Source organism: Oncorhynchus clarkii, chromosome 4 (genome assembly GCF_045791955.1).
Source record: "Oncorhynchus clarkii lewisi isolate Uvic-CL-2024 chromosome 4, UVic_Ocla_1.0, whole genome shotgun sequence".
NCBI classification, from domain to species: domain Eukaryota; kingdom Metazoa; phylum Chordata; class Actinopteri; order Salmoniformes; family Salmonidae; genus Oncorhynchus; species Oncorhynchus clarkii.
Genome location: NC_092150.1, coordinates 77,917,434 through 77,935,270, shown reverse-complemented (window position 1 = coordinate 77,935,270; position 17,837 = coordinate 77,917,434). Strand labels below are relative to the sequence as shown.

General features: G+C 45.1%; 1 protein-coding gene across 1 annotated transcript in view; it reads left to right on the top strand.

The window, feature by feature from the left end:
• LOC139407848 (MAM domain-containing glycosylphosphatidylinositol anchor protein 2-like) overlaps positions 1-17,837 on the top strand; it is a 338,644-nt gene that overhangs the window by 230,866 nt on the left and 89,941 nt on the right. The window contains exon 10 of the mRNA XM_071151719.1: positions 11,188-11,457. Coding sequence (XP_071007820.1) covers positions 11,188-11,457 — 270 coding nt within the window. The remainder of the gene's footprint in view (positions 1-11,187; positions 11,458-17,837) is intronic.

Sequence of the window (17,837 nt, the reverse complement as noted above, 5' to 3'; positions counted from 1 at the left end):
TGTTGGGGAAGATGCCAGAGCTAAGGATGATGTTAAAGAGTTTTATTATAGCCAATTGGAATTTGTTGTCTGTATGTTTTATCATTTCATTGAGGATACCATCAACACCACAGACCTTTTTGGGTTGGAGGGTTTTTTGTTTGTTCTGTAGTTCATTCAATGTAATTGGAGAATACAGTGGGTTCTGGTAGTCTTTAATAGTTGATTCTAAGATTTGTATTCCAAATAGATTGGAGAAGTGGTTTACCCACATCTCCATTTTGGATAGATAATTATTTATGTTGTTGTTTGTTTAGTGTTTTCCAAAAAGTGGTTAGAGTCTACGGATCTTAAATTACATTGAGCTGATTTCTGACGTGCTGTTCCTTTTTTTCCGTAGTGTATTTCTGTATTGTTTTAGTGATTCACCATAGTGAAGGCGAAGACTCAGGTTTTCTAGGTCTCTATGTTTCTGGTTGGACAAGTTTCTCAATTTCTTTCTTAGGTTTTTGCATTCTTCATCAAAACATTTGTCATTGTTGTTCATTTTCTTCAGTTTTCTGTTTGACATTTTTAGATTAGATAGGGAAGCTGAGAGGTCAAATATACTGTTAACATTTTCTACTGCCAAATTTACACCTTCACTATTACAGTGAAATGTTTTGTCCATAAAGTTGTTTAGAAGAAATGTAATTTGTTGTTGCCTAATTGTTTTGTCGTAGGTTTCCACACTACATTCCTTCCATCTATAGCATTTCTTAATTTCACTCAGTTTCTTTGGCTTTGATGCCTCATGATTGAGTATTTCTCTGTTCAAGTAGATTGTGATTTTGCTGTTGTCTGATAGGAGTGTCATTGGGCTGACTGTGAATGCTCTGAGTGACTCTGGGTTGAGGTCAGTGATAAAGTAGTCTACAGTAGGGATGAGTATAGGCTCTCTCTCTCTCTCTCTCTCTCTCTCTCTCTCTCTCTCTCTCTCTCTCTCTCTCTCCCTCTCTCCCTCTCTCCCTCCAGGTTGTTGCTGTAGTTTGGCAGGCATAACATTGCCTCAGAGTCTACCATATCGGACAGAGCTTAAAAGTAACACTGCAGAAATTCCTCCACATTGAATGATTGACATCCATTGAAGCTTTGTTGTTTCACAGCATACTATACCCCTTCTATTGCTCTCGCCCTCTCTCTCCCTCTTCCCTCCTCCCATTCTACTTCCTTCCCTCTATATCTCTTCCCTCCCTCCCCTTCTGTTCTCCCTCTCTCTCTCCCTCCCTCTCTCTCTCTCTCTCTCTCTCTCTCTTGGCCTGTCTCCCGCCGTGTGAGAGCCAGCCAATCCCTCTGAGACGTTTTTCTCGCCTGCTTCTCCAGATCGCAGCGTGAACAAGTAAGAGAGGGAGCAGGAGCAAAGCCGCCGCGTTTAGTAACTCGATCAAGGGCCGAGGTACAGTCCTCTGAAGCAAAGAGCATTAGAGGCATGATGGAAGGAGCCGAGCGGGGCCCAGTCGACAGCTTTGATATGTAAAAACCTGCATCTGTTCACTGCCCGGCTCACATTGGCCGAGCCAGAAGGGGAGGTAGGGAAGGACTCATCTCACCTCACCACAGTATCCAGGAAATATGTGTTGGCTCTACTAGAAACGCAAAGCAAAGGCCCAAATCATATCTCCAGCTGTGAAACTCTAATGTTCTTATTAAAACTCTTTATTATGTGAAGCCCTGCGACTGTGAGGAGAGAATAGAGGGAGGGAGAGAGGGATAGAGAGGAAGGAGTAGAGATGGATAGAGATCTATCCTGGCTGGACCGTTGTGGTTGTCTGTCGGGATTAGAACAAATGAGTCCTCTCTCTCTCTCCCTCCCTGCCTCCATCTCGCTTTCCCCTCTCCTCTCTCTCATCTCTCTCTCTCTCCCCCTCTCTCTCTTTCTCTCTCCTCTCCTTTCTCTCTCTCTTCTCCTCTCCTCTCCTCTCCTCTCCTCTCCTCTCCTCTCCTCTACTCTCCTCTCCTCTCCTCTCAGCCCCTGAGCAGTGTCCCGTACTTATTTTACCAATGTCCCTGTTCTGCTGTCTGTCGTGTTCCTCTCCTCCACACCACGTTATGCTTGCCTTTTGTGCCTTTTGTGTGATTCTCGCCCCAAGCATAGCAGCGTCTCTAACTGACATACATCAAACGACACCCAGATGAGCATAAAGGGATAGAAAAGAGCAAGAAATTGACGGAATTATACGATTATTGTTTTAAATGAATTTTATTTTCTGCAACCACAAAGGCGAGAACGACAGCCCGCAGGGGCTACACACTATTTTTCTCTGACTATGCTTACTAACATGTTAATAAACAGTTTTTATAGAACAATGATGAATTGATCAGCTGCGTCGAACAAACTGTGTTGCCACAGCAGCAAAGGCCAGTGAACGTGTTGGTTGTAAACCGGAATATTGGATAGAGTCATTTACGAGCAAGTCGATGGCGGTGGTAAATCTATAGGTGATTTGGTGAAACCCACCATGCATACCGACAACTACCACATTGCCTAACGTTAATTGTATACTTTATGACAATCTAAAAGTTAAATAACATTATGGTGACGCAGATCCTGCTGTTGGAAGTGCATTGTTTTAGTCTTCTCTGGCCCTAATAGAAGCAGTGAAGAGGAGTGTGTTCAAGCAAAGCAGCAGTGGATCTCTGCATTATTCAACAACGCATAGAGACTCATTATCAATAGTTAATTCATCATTAAATATTCCATCAGTTTGACTAGTTAATGACTGTTAGGTTCTGTATCAGAACTCAATATCAAAACACATTGGATTTCCAAAGGTTGCACCAATAAGAATGGTTCTCCTTAGATAAAAGGCCTATATTTATGTGTGTTGCGTGTGTGTATGTTTCCCAGCAGGCTGTGCAAAAGTCAATGCAGCAAGAAACACGTGACAGGTCTGTATGGTACGCGATGGTACTGTATGGTACGGTATGGAACTGTATGGAACTGTATGGTATGGTATGGGAAACTGTATGGAACTGTATGGTACAGATTGGTACGGTATGGTACGGTATGGAACTGTATGGAACTGTATGGTACGGTATGGAACTGTATGGAACTGTATGGAACTGTATGGTACGGTATGGAACTGTATGGTACGGTATGGAACTGTATGGAACTGTATGGAACTGTATGGAACGGTATGGAACTGTATGGAACGGTATGGAACTGTATGGTACGGTATGGAACTGTATGGTACGGTATGGAACTGTATGGAACTGTATGGTACGGTATGGAACTGTATGGAACTGTATGGTACGGAATGGAACTGTATGGTATGGTATGGAACTGTATGGAACTGTATGGAACTGTATGGTACGGTATGGAACTGTATGGTACGGTATGGAAATGTATGGAACTGTATGGTATGGGAACTGTATGGTAGGGCATGGAACTGTATGGTACGGTAGGGTACTGTATGGTACGGTATGGAACTGTATGGTACGGTATGGGACTGTATAGTACGATATGGTACGGTATGGAACTGTATGGAACTGTAAGGTACGGTATGGAACTGTATGGAACTGTAAGGTACGGTATGGAACTGTATGGTACAGTATGGAACTGTATAGTACGATATGGTACCGTATGGAACTGTATGGAACTGTAAGGTACGGTATGGAACTGTATGGTATGGTACGGTATAGAACTGTATGGTACGGTGTGGTACGGAATGCAACTGTATGGTATGGAGGGAACTGTTTGGTACGGTATGGAACTGTATGGTACAGAGTGGAACTGTTTGATACGGTATGGAACTGTATGGTACTGAATGCAACTGTATGGAACTATATGGTATGGTATAGTACTGTATGGTACGGTATGGTACGAAATGGTACTGTATGGTACGGTATGGAACTATATGGAACTGTATGGAACTGTATGGTACGGTTTGGAACTGTATGGTACAGTATGGAACTGTATGGAACTGTATGGAATTGTATGGTACGGTAGGGAACTGTATGGAACTGTATGATAAGGAAAGGAAATGTATGGTACGGTATGGTACGGTATGGAACTGTATGGTACGGTAGGGTACGGTATGGAACTGTATGGTACTGTATGTTACGGCATGGTACGGTATGGAACTGTATGGTACAGCATGGAAGTGTATGGTACGGTATGGAACTGTATGGTACGGTTTTGCACTGTATGGTATGGTATGGAACTGTTTGGTACGGTATGGAACTGTATGGTACGTTATGGAACTTTATGGTACGGTATGGAACTGTATGGTACGGTATGGAACTGTATGGAACTGTATGGAACTGTATGGTACGGATTGGAACTGTATGGTACAGTATGGAACTGTATGGAACTGTATGGTACGGTAGGGAACTGTATGGAACTGTATGATACGGTATGGTACGGTATGGAACTGTATGGTACAGTATGGAACTGTATGGAACTGTATGGAACTGTATGGTACGGTAGGGAACTGTATGGAACTGTATGGTACGGTATGGAACTGTAGGGTACGGAATGGAACTGTATGGAACTGTATGGAACTGTATGGTACGGTATGGAACTATATGGAACTGTTTGGTACGGTATGGAACTGTATGGTACGGTATGGAACTGTATGGTACGGTATGGAACTGTATGGTACGGTATGGAACTGTATGGTACGGAATGGAACTGTATGGTATGGTATGGAACTGTATGGTATGGTATGGAACTGTATGGATGGAACTGTATGGAACTGTATGGTACGGTATGGAACTGTATGGTACGGTATGGAACTGTAGGGTACGGTGTGGAACTGTGAGGAATATACATTATAAAGAGAGAGAAAGGAGAGGAAGGGAAGGAGAAAGAGCAAGATAGAGTGAGAGAGAGACAAGAATAGGCTGTTGCCTGTGCCACATGGGAAGAACTGGTGAACCTTGAACCCGACCACACAAAGGGAATGGAGTCTGGCTAACACCATACCACATGGATAAGCACACACACACACACAAACACACACACACGAACACCAAAGTGGTCTCCAGCAGTGTGTTTGCGTCTACTTTCTTTATGAGGTTCCCTGATGGATGTATCAGAAGTCTGAGTCGAGGGAAATGACATCTGAATGCCAAGCTTTTCCCTGAACCTGTGACATTCAGTGTCCCTGACAACATGGACACACACACACACACACACACACACACACACACACACACACACACACACAGACAGACAGCAGCTATACGGAGTTTGTCAATCCTTTAGAATCACCTCTATGGTAGAGTAGGTAAATTAAGCTACTGTTGTCTTTGCAGCTCTGTGTCCCCTTCCTTCTCAGATCTGAGTGTGTCTGAGCCTGGGGAAAGGCCCTCTGTGCTCCTTACTGTTGTAATCATACACACACACATTGCTATCACACACACTGATGATGGATCACTCCTGAGGTCCACACACACACACTCACACACACACACACACACACACACACACACACACACACACACACACACACACACACACATGCACACCAAACAAACACACACTCTCTCCACCAAACCTGCGACATTACAGCAAACCAGCACCCTCACGACCTCACCACCTGCCCTTACTGCTACATACAGCACACAACAAACTGCAGCAGCAGCGGCAGCAGTAGTAGTAGTAGCATGCTCCCACTCAGGGGATATCAGAGATCCTCTATACCGCTTAAACCTCGTCACGCAGCTGTTCCACTGGAGAACTACTGTAGGGATGAGGGCGTAGAGCCCATGTTTAAAAGATGTTCCCTTACGTATGGAGAAACCCTTACTGTTTTCATTCTATTTGCCATGGCTTCCTATTCATTTGTCTTCCTGAGCGAAATAGAACAGCACTTAGCGCAATTTGGTGTAGTGCTACTCAGGAAGCTGTGGAGCATAGGACCTGATTTGCAACCATTGTACACAAGACTACAATTTGAATGTAATAAGTGGGGATCCGGTTCAGACTATCCTTTAAGACTGTGTTAGTTGTTCCGTGTTTTGTAAAAGCACAGGCCTACTTCGTTTGAGGGAGGAGCGGTTTGTTGTTTTTATTTGAGCTGAGATTATTAGCTGCCTGTCAGAGAGAACACAGAACACACACGAACACATGCACACACACACACACACACACACACACACACACACACACACACACACACACACACACACACACACACGTGTAACACCAGACTACAGATTATTTTACATTACAAAACCACATAAAAATATTCTCTAATGTTTTCCCCTCAAACATGATTTTTAAATTTATTTTTCTGTTAATTTATTATTCTGTTCACATTCATACTTAGCAGGAATAAAGTCTACCTCATCCTGGTGATTTGTTTAATTTCTCATATACAGTAAGTTATTCATTAAAACCCTGGTGATGAGAGGCTGAGGACAGGGTCCAGATTCACAAAACCTTCTTAAGAAGAAATGTCTTCTTAACTGCTATTTTCCCCTTAACTATAGACTTAAAATCAAATTGCATTAGTCACATGCGCCTAATACAACAGGTGTAGACCTTAGTGAAATAGTTACAGCCCCTAACCAACAATGCAGTTTTAAAAAATATGGATAAGAATAAGAAAAAAAGTAACAAGCAATTAAAGATCCGCAGTAAAATAAGCATAGCGGGACTATATACAGGGGGGTACTGATACAGATTCAATGTTGTGTCATCGGCAAACTTAATGATGGTGATGGAGTCGTGCCTGACCATACGAGTCATGAGTGAACAGGGAGTACACACCACTGAGGGGCCCCTGTGTTGAGGATCAGCGTGGCGGATGTGTTGTTACCTACCCTTATCACCTGGCCGGTGGCCCATCAGGAAGTCCAGGATCCAGTTGCAGAGGGAGGTGTTTAGTCCCAGGGTCCTTAGCTTATTGATGAGTTTTGAGGGTGCTATGGTGTTGAACGCTGGGCTGTAGTCAATGAATAGCATTCTCACATAGGTGTTCTATTTGTCCATGTGGGAAAGGGCAGTTTGGAGTGCATTAGAGATTGCATCATCTGTGGATCTGTTGGAGCGGTACGCAAATTGGAGTGGGTCTAGGGTTTCTGGGATAATGGTGTTGTCACCCTTTCAAAGCATTTCATGGCTACAGACGTGAGTGCTACGGATCTGTAGTCATTTAGGCAGGTTACCTTAGTGTTCTTGGGCACAGGCACTATGGTGGTCTGCTTAAAACATGTTGGTATTACAGACTCGGACAGGGAGAGGTTGAAAATGTCAGTGAAGACACTTGCCAGTTAGTGTCCTTGCCAGTTAGTGTCCAAGCCCTGTGGCCTTGTGAATATTTGACTCGAAGCGATCATAGAAGTAGTTTAACTTTTCTGGTAGCTCATGTCACTGGGCAGCTCGTGGCTGTTCTTCCCTTTGTAGTCTGTAATGGTTTGCAAGCCCTGACACATCTGTCCAGCGTCTGAGCCGGTGTAGTACGATTCGATCTTAGTCCTGTATTGATGCTTTGCCTGTTTGACGGTTTGTTGGAGGGCATAGCAGGATTTCTTATAAGCTCCCGGGTTAGAGTCCTGCTCCTTGCTCCCTCTAGTGGTGTGGGGGCTGTGCTTTGGCAAAGTGGGTGGGGTTATATCCTTCCTGTTTGGCCCTGTCCGGGGGTGTCCTCGGATGGGGCCACAGCGTCTCCTGACCCCTCCTGTCTCAGCCTCCAGTATTTATGCTGCAGTAGTTTATGTGTCGGGGGGCTAGGGTCAGTTTGTTATATCTGGAGTACTTCTCCTGTCCTATTCGGTGTCCTGTGTGAATTTAAGTGTGCGTTCTCTAATTCTCTCTTTCTCTCTCTCGGAGGACCTGAGCCCTAGGACCATGCCCCAGGACTACCTGACATGATGACTCCTTGCTGTCACCAGTCCACCTGGCCGTGCTGCTGCTCCAGTTTCTTTCAACTGTTCTGCCTTATTATTATTCGACCATGCTGGTCATTTATGAACATTTGAACATCTTGGCCATGTTCTGTTATAATCTCCACCCGGCACAGCCAGAAGAGGACTGGCCATCCCACATATGCTCTCTCTAATTCTCTCTTTCTTTCTTTCTCTCTCTCGGAGGACCTGAGCCCTAGGACCATGCCCCAGGAATACCTGACATGATGACTCCTTGCTGTCCCCAGTCCACCTGACTGTTCTGCTGCTCCAGTTTCAACTGTTCTGCCTTATTATTATTCGACCATGCTGGTCATTTATGAACATTTGAACATCTTGACCATGTTCTGTTATAATCTCCACCCGGCACAGCCAGAAAAGGACTGGCCACCCCACATAGCCTGGTTCCTCTCTAGGTTTCTTCCTAGGTTTTGGCCTTTCTAGGGAGTTTTTCCTAGCCACCGTGCTTCTACACCTGCATTGCTTGCTGTTTGGGGTTTTAGGCTGGGTTTCTGTACAGCACTTTGAGATATCAGCTGATGTACGAAGGGCTATATAAATAAATTTGATTTGATTTGATTTGATAGAAGCAGATCTAGGCTTTAGCTAAGTGAGGCTGTTGCCTGTAATCCATGGCTTCTGGTTGGGGTATGTACGTACGGTCACTATGGGGACGAAGTCGTCGGAGGAGTCCCGGAACATATTCCAGTCTGTGCTAGCAAAACAGTCCTGTAGCTTAGCATCTGCTTTTCTGACCACTTTTTTATTGATCTAGTCACTGGTGCTTCCTGCGTAAATTTTTCTTGTAAGCAGGAATCTGGAGGATAGAATTATGGTCAGATTTGCCAAATGGAGGGGGAGTGAGAGCTTTGTATGCATCTCTGTATGTGGAGTAAAGGTGTTCCAGAGTGTTTTCCTTCTAGTTGCACATTTAACATGCTGATAGAAATTTGGTACAACGAACTACAACGAGTCATAGTGCCAGTCTCAGTCTGTTGTGCTATGTAAACAGCTACGAAAAATACAGATGAAAACTCTCTAGGTAGATAGTGTGGTCTACAGCTTATCATGAGATACTCTACCTCAGGCGAGCAATAACTTGAGACTTCCTTAGATATCGTGCACTAGATTTTATTTACAAAAATATAAAGTCTGCCGACCCTTGTCTCACCAGATGCAGCTGTGCGATCCTGCCGGTACAGCGGATAACCAGCCAGCTGTATGTTGATTGTGTCGTCGTTCAGCCGCGACTCCGTGAAGCATAAGATATTACAGTTTTGAATGTCTCGTTGGTAGTTTAATCTTCCCGCTAGGTCATCGATTTTATTCTCCAAAGACTGAATGGAAAGAAGTGGGGGTTTATTCGATCACCAACGAATTCTCAGAAGGCAGCCCGCCCTCTGGCCCCTTTTTCTCTGCCTCCTCTTCACGCAAATCCCAGGGATCTGGGCCTGTTCTTGAGAAGCAGTATATCATTCTCGTTGGGCTCGTCAGACTCGTTAAAGGAAAATAAGGATTCTGCCAGTCCATGTTGAGTAACTGCAGTCCTGATGTCCAGAAGTTATTTTTGGTCATAAGAGACGGTGGCGGCAACATTATGTACAAAATCATTTTAAAAATAAGTTACAAACAATGCAAATTTGGTTGGGGACACGTAAAACGTCAGCCTTCTTCTCCAGCGCCATTGTTACGATTTAAGAAGACAGTTAAGCAAAGATCATTAAATCTTGAGATTTTTTTAAGGAATTGCACTTATGAACTAACTTATGAACTTCTTATTTTATTTCTCAAGAAGCTTCTTAAGTTTTTCGTAAGAAGTGTTTTGTGAATCTGGGCCCAGGACTTGGGAGCATCTTCTTTGGTCATGTTGCTGTTTCAGCTCTCCCTTCCTCTAAACTCTGGCCCAGTGCACATGCTACACACACACACTGAGGCATATGCTAATTCTGGCCTATTAAGCCTCTTGTATGTAATTATCTTCTTCTCTCCTCTCACTCTCTGTGTTGGTGTTGTTTTAAAACCCCGCTGTGACACCTGTCAAACATCTGTATAGAGATTGTGAAGATTGTCAAGTGAGAGCATCCTTAGGAGAGATAGTTAGTCATAACCTCACTCATGATTGCTAACAACACCTCCCACACAAATGAATATCTTTACATGCACAAACACACTCTCTCTCTCTCTCTCTCTCTCTCTCTCGCTCTCTCTCTCTCTCTCTCTCTCTCTCTCTCTCTCTCTCTCTCTCTCTCTCTCTCTCTCTCTCACACACATACACACATACATACATACACACATACACACATACATGCATACATAAATACACACACACCTCCCTCCCACACACACCTTTCCTGATGATTATACCTACAGGGCCATATGGGCTGAGTCAGGCCCTGACCTTGCATGGACGTGTCTTGGTGAATTATTCCCATGAAGAGGTCTGGTCTGGTGAAAGGGACACAGCTTGTCCCATTCAGAAAGAGCTTATTATTGAGTTTATAGTCATTTCTCAATTTTGGAGATTATTCAGATGCAGTTGGTCATCCTGGATCTCCGTCACCAGATTCAGAGCATGACTGATTTTGTTTTAAACATTGGTTTATTAATTGATTCCCCACCGATGTGTATGAATTTCATCAGTCTTTTGTCATTTGTCATTTGTTGATTCTTGGTTTCTCATTCTTCGACTCTCCTGTATAATAATTATCGACAGCTGGTTTACTAAGTGTTTTTTGATACCCTAATTGTGTCAACTACAAAATCTCATTAGTTGACATGAACTGTGCTGAACTGAAATAAAACACAGTCCATGCTTTTACCTTTTTCCTCCTCTCTCTCTCTCTCTCTCTCTCTCTCCCTCACAGACCCTCCATCATTGGGTCTGGAAATGTGCTTTAGAGTACTAGAGTAGAGCACTCCTTTGTGAAGAAATAGCTTTCCTCTAAGCAATCTCCTTCCTATAGCTGAGTAAATGACACTAGATACTTCATCCCCTCTCTATGGCTCTTCCAGTTCGCTGTTCTAACTCTGAGTTGTTTTCTCCCTGCTTCTCCAGTGTCTCCGCTTCCTATCCATCTCTCTGTGTCCCACCCAAAGAGTCTTGACGATAAAATGAGAGATGGTACTGCACCTTCCAACCCCGGTGTTTCTCCTTAACCTGTCAAAGACCTTCTTTTTTTTAATGAGAATACCTCGCTCTTTATCTCGCTCTGTTTCGCTCCCTCTTGTTCTTTCTGTGAGACTCTGCTTCTTCCTGGGTCACCTTAACTCTATCCTAGTCTAACTGCTTCCCCCCCCCCCCCCCCCCCCGCCCAGACCCTCCAACGGTGGAGCCTGTTTCGTTGGAGATGCGTCAGGGCCTTGGCCGGCCGGTGGCCATGAACTGCCGGGTCCTGCGTGCCCACCCCTCCCGGGTGCTGCGCTACGAGTGGCGGCTGGGGAACCGCCTGCTACACGCTGGACACTTCGACCAGAGCGATGAGACGGAGTACACCGTCAAAAGCCTCAACCGCGAGGGCTGGGGGGAGTACACCTGTGATATCATCAATGAGGCCGGTGCCGGGCGCTGCACCTTCTTGGTAACAGGTAAGGAACACTTGATGTTTTTAAAATGCATTAAAATACATTTTGATTTGATACTTTCTGTTCCCAGTTGCTGAAATCACTCTATGACGTTTATAGCGCTGTATTCTGGCTTTACTTGTCCAGTATAAGAATGCTAATTATACTGAACAGAATTTATATTGGCTCTTTCTCTAGGTCTCAAAGCACTTCACATTTTATGAGGTATAACTCACATCATCTTCACCCTCACAATGTGTTAATTAAACCCACCCACTTGGATTGACAAGCAGCAGAGCAGCCATTTTGTGTCCCATCTGCTGTGCGTCCTCTCTGTAACAGAGTTCTGAAGCAGGGTGAGATTTTCCCATCCCCATCACGGTAATTAAACTTCCCAGTGATGTATTCTTGATGGCTGAATGATGTGAATGATGTCTGCAGCAAATTGAAACTTGCCTGTCAGACGGCTAGGTAGCTACAGTACGTGTGTCGTGAGGTAATTGATTGAGAAGGAGTGGGCGAGACAGGGCATAATACAGATTGCCAATTTGAATGCGAGAGATGTCTTCTATAAGATCAATGTCAGTCATAACGCCTACCTTTACACATCCCCTAGGGTGTGTCCCAATTGTCATCCTATTCCCTATAAAGTGCACTTCTATGGGTCCTGGTAAAAAAAATTGTGCACTAAATAGGGGATAGGGAGCAATTTGGGACGTAGGCCTCTAGATTACTAATGACAGCTCGAACTATACAGGAAGGACCCGATCCTTCAGACAGTACACAGATCTGTTGGGTAATGCATGGTTATTCCCCTCTGGCTATTTATTGTCAGATTGCCATGCTGCAGTGTTCGTTGTGTAGCACCTGAAAATAGCAGGAAGAGCAGTCAGTGGCCGTGTCATCACTCACACACAGCGCTTGTGTTTTATGACAGGGACAGATTAGTTTGGAGTGGCAGAGAGAGAGAGAAAGAGAGAGAGAAAGAGTGCAATGGAGAGAGAGGGAGGGAGAGAGAAAGACAGATTGAGAAAAGGAGAGAGAGTGAAATAGACAGTGCCAGGGGACAGTGGCTTAAGTGGCTGAGGATCAAAGTGACAAATACTCTTCAGTCCCGAACCTCTCCATTCCTAATGGGAGGTCTGGGAGATGGAAACCTTTGCCTGGGTCCTGCGTCTCTCTCTCTCTCTGCCTCCCTCTGTTTGGTAGTGTCAGTGGTCTTTGTGTCATATATCAGTCCAGCCCCTGAAGACCAGGTAGAGTGGGGGAGGAGAGGAGATAATCACCTCCGGACATTTGCTTTTCTCAGCGGGACTTGCGTGCTATCACTCACCTCCTTCCTTCCTTCCATTGTTCTCTACTTCCATCCCTCCCTCTATCATCTATACAGCCTTCTCTCCATTCCAGTTCTCACAGATTCCTACCATCCATCACCCATTCGTTTCTCTAGCCCTCCCTCCCTCCATCCATCCTCTCTATCCATCCATCCCTCCCTTCATCCCTCCTTCCCTTGATCCATCTATACATCCCCAGGTCGTTCCCTCTATCTCTACCTCCTCACTCTATCCATCCCTCTATCCATCCCTCCCTCCCTCTCTCTCCCTCCATTCTTCCATCCCTCTCTCCCTTCATTCTTCCATCCCTCTCTCCTTCCAGCCCTCCATCCCTCTATTCTTCCATCCCTCTCTCCTTCCAGACCTCCCTCCCTCCCTCCATTCTTCCATCCCTCTCTCCTTCCATCCCTCTCTCTCCCTCCCTCCATCCCTCTCTCCCTTCATTCTTCCATCCCTCTCTCCTTCCAGCCCTCTCTCCTTCCATCACTCTCTCTGGTACATGGTACAAACATTATTGGACAAAGTCAACAGCACAAAGGTCAAGAAGGTAGAGACAACAATACATCACACAAAGCAGCCACAACTGTCAGTAAGAGTGTCCATGATTGAGTCTTTGAATGAAGAGATTGAGATAAAACTGCCCAGTGTTTGTTGCAGCTCGTTCCAGTCGCTAGCAGCAGCGAACTGAAAAGAGGAGCGACCCAGGGATGTGTGTGCTTTAATAGAATGTGACTGGCAGAGCGGGGTGTTGTATGTGGAGGATGAGGGCTGCAGTAGATATATCCGATAGGGGGAAGTGAGGCCTAAGAGGATTTTATAAATGAGAATCAACCAGTGGGTTTTGCGACAGGTATTAAGAGATGACCTGTTTACAGAGGAGTATAGAGTGCAGTGATGTGTCCTATAAGGAGCATTGTTGGCAAATCTGATGGCCGAATGGTAAAGAAATGTACCCTATGCCACCCCATACTCCCTTTCATAACTACCCCCTCCTCCTCCTCCCATCCTAAAACATGAGCTCTTCCAATGTATCCTGCCTCACCTAATCCCCACCACCATCTGGGGCTAGTCCGATCCCTGTCCGTGTCTGCAGCTATGGCCAGACATAATGTCATAATGTCCTGATTAATAGCATGTTGCTCAGACTCGCCACCGGCTGGGGTTTACTGTTAGACAGTGTGTTAAGTAGCTGACCTGTTTAAGACAAGTCAGACATAACAGTCTGAATGCCAAGTCTCTGGATCAGTGTATTAGATCTCAAGTAGACCAGTCGAGGCGAAAGTAATCACATGGGAAGATAATCCAAAGATTTACCAATTTGCCTCAAACTAAGTTTGTTTCGGTTCTGTGTTGTTTGTTTCCCTAATATCAGCCTTAATTCCCTGGCATAGACTCACTCTTCAAGGACCAGCACTCATGTGGATCCTTACATTTTGGCATGCAGGCCCGTATAACAATATGTATGATGGCTGAGGAAAGAGGTGAGACGGGTTTGTGTAGCAGTTTGTGGAGAAAATGAGAATGGGTATAGTATGCCGTGAACAACAAAGCTTCAATGGATGTTAATCACTCAATGTGGAGGTATTTCTGCAGTGTTACTTTTAAGCTCTGTCTGATGTGGTAGACTCTGAGGCAATGCTATGCCTACCAAACTACAGCAACAAACTGCAGAGATAGGGGGGGCTGTGCTAGAGGAGAGAATGAGGGAGGGCTATAGATATATACAGTGGGGAGAACAAGTATTTGATACATTGCCGATTTTGCAGGTTTTCCTACTTACAAAGCATGTAGAGGTCTGTAATTTTTATCATAGGTACACTTCAACCGTGAGAGACAGAATCTAAAACAAAAATCCAGAAAATCACAATTAATTAGCATTTTATTGCATGACATAAGTATTTGATACATCAGAAAAGCAGAACTTAATATTTGGTACAGAAACCTTTGTTTGCAATTACAGAGATCATATGTTTCCCTTAGTTCTTGACCAGGTTTGCACACACTGCAGCAGGGATTTTGGCCCACTCCTCCATACAGACCTTCTCCAGATCCTGGGGCTGTCACTGGGCAATACGGACTTTCAGCTCCCTCCAAAGATTTTCTATTGGGTTCAGGTCTGGAGACTGGCTAGGACACTCCAGGACCTTGAAATGCTTCTTACGGAGCCACTCCTTAGTTGCCCTGGCTGTGTGTTTCGGGTCGTTGTCATGCTGGAAGACCCAGCCACGACCCATCTTCAATGCTCTTACTGAGGGAAGGAGATCTCATGATACATGGCCCCATCCATCCTCCCCTCAATACGGTGCAGTCGTCCTGTCCCCTTTGCAGAAAAGCATCCCCAAAGAATGATGTTTCCACCTCCTTGCTTCACGGTTGGTATGGTGTTCTTGGGGTTGTACTCATCCTTCTTCTTCCTCCAAACACGGCGAGTGGAGTTTAGACCAAAAAGCTCTATTTTTGTCTCATCAGACCACATGACCTTCGCCCACTCCTCCTCTGGATCATCCAGATGGCCATCGGCAAACTTCAGACGGGCCTGGACATGCGCTGGCTTGAGCAGGGGGACCTTGCGTGCGCTGCAGGATTTTAATCCATGATGGCGTAGTGTGTTACTAATGGTTTTCTTTGAGACTGTGGTCCCAGCTCTCTTCAGGCTATTGACCAGGTCCTGCCGTGTAGTTCTGGGCTAATCCCTCACCTTCCTCATGATCATTGATGCCTCACGAGGTGAGATCTTGCATGGAGCCCCAGACCGAGTTATTGACCGTCATCTTGAACTTCTTCCATTTTCTAATAATTGCGCCAAGTTATTGCCTTCTCACCAAGATGCTTGCCTATTGTCCTGTATCCCATCCCAGCCTTGTGCAAGTCTACAATTTAGCCCTGATGTCCTTACACAGCTCTCTGGTCTTGGCTATTGTGGAGAGGTTGGAGTCTGTTTGATTGAGTGTGTGGACAGGTGTCTTTTATACAGGTAACGAGCTCAAAAAGGTGCATTTAATACAGGTAATGAGTGGAGAACAGGAGGGCTTCTTAAAGAAAAACTAACAGGTCTGTGAGAGCCGGAAGTCTTACTGGTTGGTAGGTGATCAAATACTTATGCCATGCAATAAAATGCAAATGAATTACTTAAAAATCATACAATGTGATTTTCTGGATTTTTGTTTTAGATTCCGTCTCTCACAGTTGAAGTGTACCTATGATACAAATTACCGACCTCTACATGCTTTGTAGGAAAACCTGCAACATCGGCAGTGTATCAAATACTTGTTCTCCCCAGAGAGAGAGAGAGAGACAGAGAGATATGGTGCTGTGATAGATAGAGGGAGGGAGGGAGGGAGGGAGGGAGGGAGGGAGGGAGGGAGGGAGGGAGGGAGGGAGGGAGGGAGGGAGGGAGGGAGGGAGGGAGGGAGGGAGGGAGGGAGGGAGGGAGGGAGGGAGGGAGGGAGGCGATCAGGTCTGTGTTCAGTGAAAATATATCAGTCAAAGCCATTATCTGAAAGCCAGGTTGGGTCGATTAAACCCAGGGTCTCAGCCTTCATGCCAGGGGGAACACACACTCCAAAGCCGGACAGCAGGCCATGCTCAGGGGCAAACACACACACACTTTATCACACTGCTGGTCAGGAGCCAGGCCATGCCAGGGGGGCGTGTGTGTGTGTGTGTGTGTGTGTGTGTGTGTGTGTGTGTGTGTGTGTGTGTGTGTGTGTGTGTGTGTGTGTGTGTGTGTGTGTGTGTGTGTGTGTGTGTGTGTGTGTGTGTGAATTATGTGTGTGCCAGGCTGCGGGGGACATCTGTGGTAGCAGTGGCTTTAGTGAGATGAGATGGCCCTTCAATCCTGCCAGAGCAGAGTGGCAGGCAGCGTCTTCAGAGGGTTTAATCTGCACCACTGAGCTCTGGCAGGAACCTGGCACCACAGGGCAGGATGATCCCTGCAGCCCCTTCATCTCAGGGTGGCATACATTCCTCATGCAACAAGATTTTACTGAGTTACAGTTACAGTTCATATCAGTCAATTTAAATGAATTCGTTAGGCCCTAATCTATGGATTTCACATGACTGGGAAAGAGCACAGTCGTGGGTGGGCCTGGGAGGGCATAGGCCCACCCAGAGTTTTTCCCCACAAAAGGGGAAAAACTACAGACAGAAATACTCCTCAACATCAAAGGGTTTAATCTGCACCACTGAGCCTTATTGGCAGGATAGGATAGTGTTCTTCAACCCTGGTCCTGGGGTCCTTCGGTCCTGGAAAGAGTGTGAAGGATTTTGTTACAGCCCAACACTAACACATCTGATTCTGTTAGTTAAAGGTTTAATGATCAGTTAAATCAGGCTTGTTAGTATTGGGTGGAAACAAATGCCTGCACTCCCTGTGCGTATAATAAAGAGTTATTTCTTAAATCAATATAGATTAGAACAGTTCTGTAGGATTAGCGCTCAGAGCATATTGTAAATATTAACGAGAGAAGAGAATACCTGCACTCACTGTTCAGATGCCCCCCAGAGATTTACACCACCGCAGTCAAACTGTTTCTCCATTCAAATTCTGGAAGCGTACGAACGGCGTGTCGTGTTCTTCTTTTTCATCACATCATATATCATATACTCTAGTAGTCTGCACCTGTACACTGTGTACCTGGAAACGCAGAGCATATTCTCCCTGCTCAGACTAGCAGTGTGACAGTGATGGATAGCCAATGACGACTGACATGATTTGCTTTAGAAACCAACAGGGAGCTTAAGAATAGTGTCATCTATCTGTCTGTCAGCCCAGACTCCTCTATAAGGACAGGGGCATAATGTACAGGTTATATATAGTCACGTGACGTGCAATCCTTTTTGATATATAGCCCGATAAGTATCTGTATACGCAGCATAGTGTCATTACCATATGTAAGACATTTTGACATTTACTGGGGCAATCTGGAGTTGTTACATACATTTTGGGACTTTGAAATGAATGATATGAACCCAATGATTCTTGAGCAATATACTGTAGCTTAGAAATGTCGAACCCCATCAGAACCCAAAATATAAGCTTTTTTTTGTCAAACTGTGTTTGTAAACAAA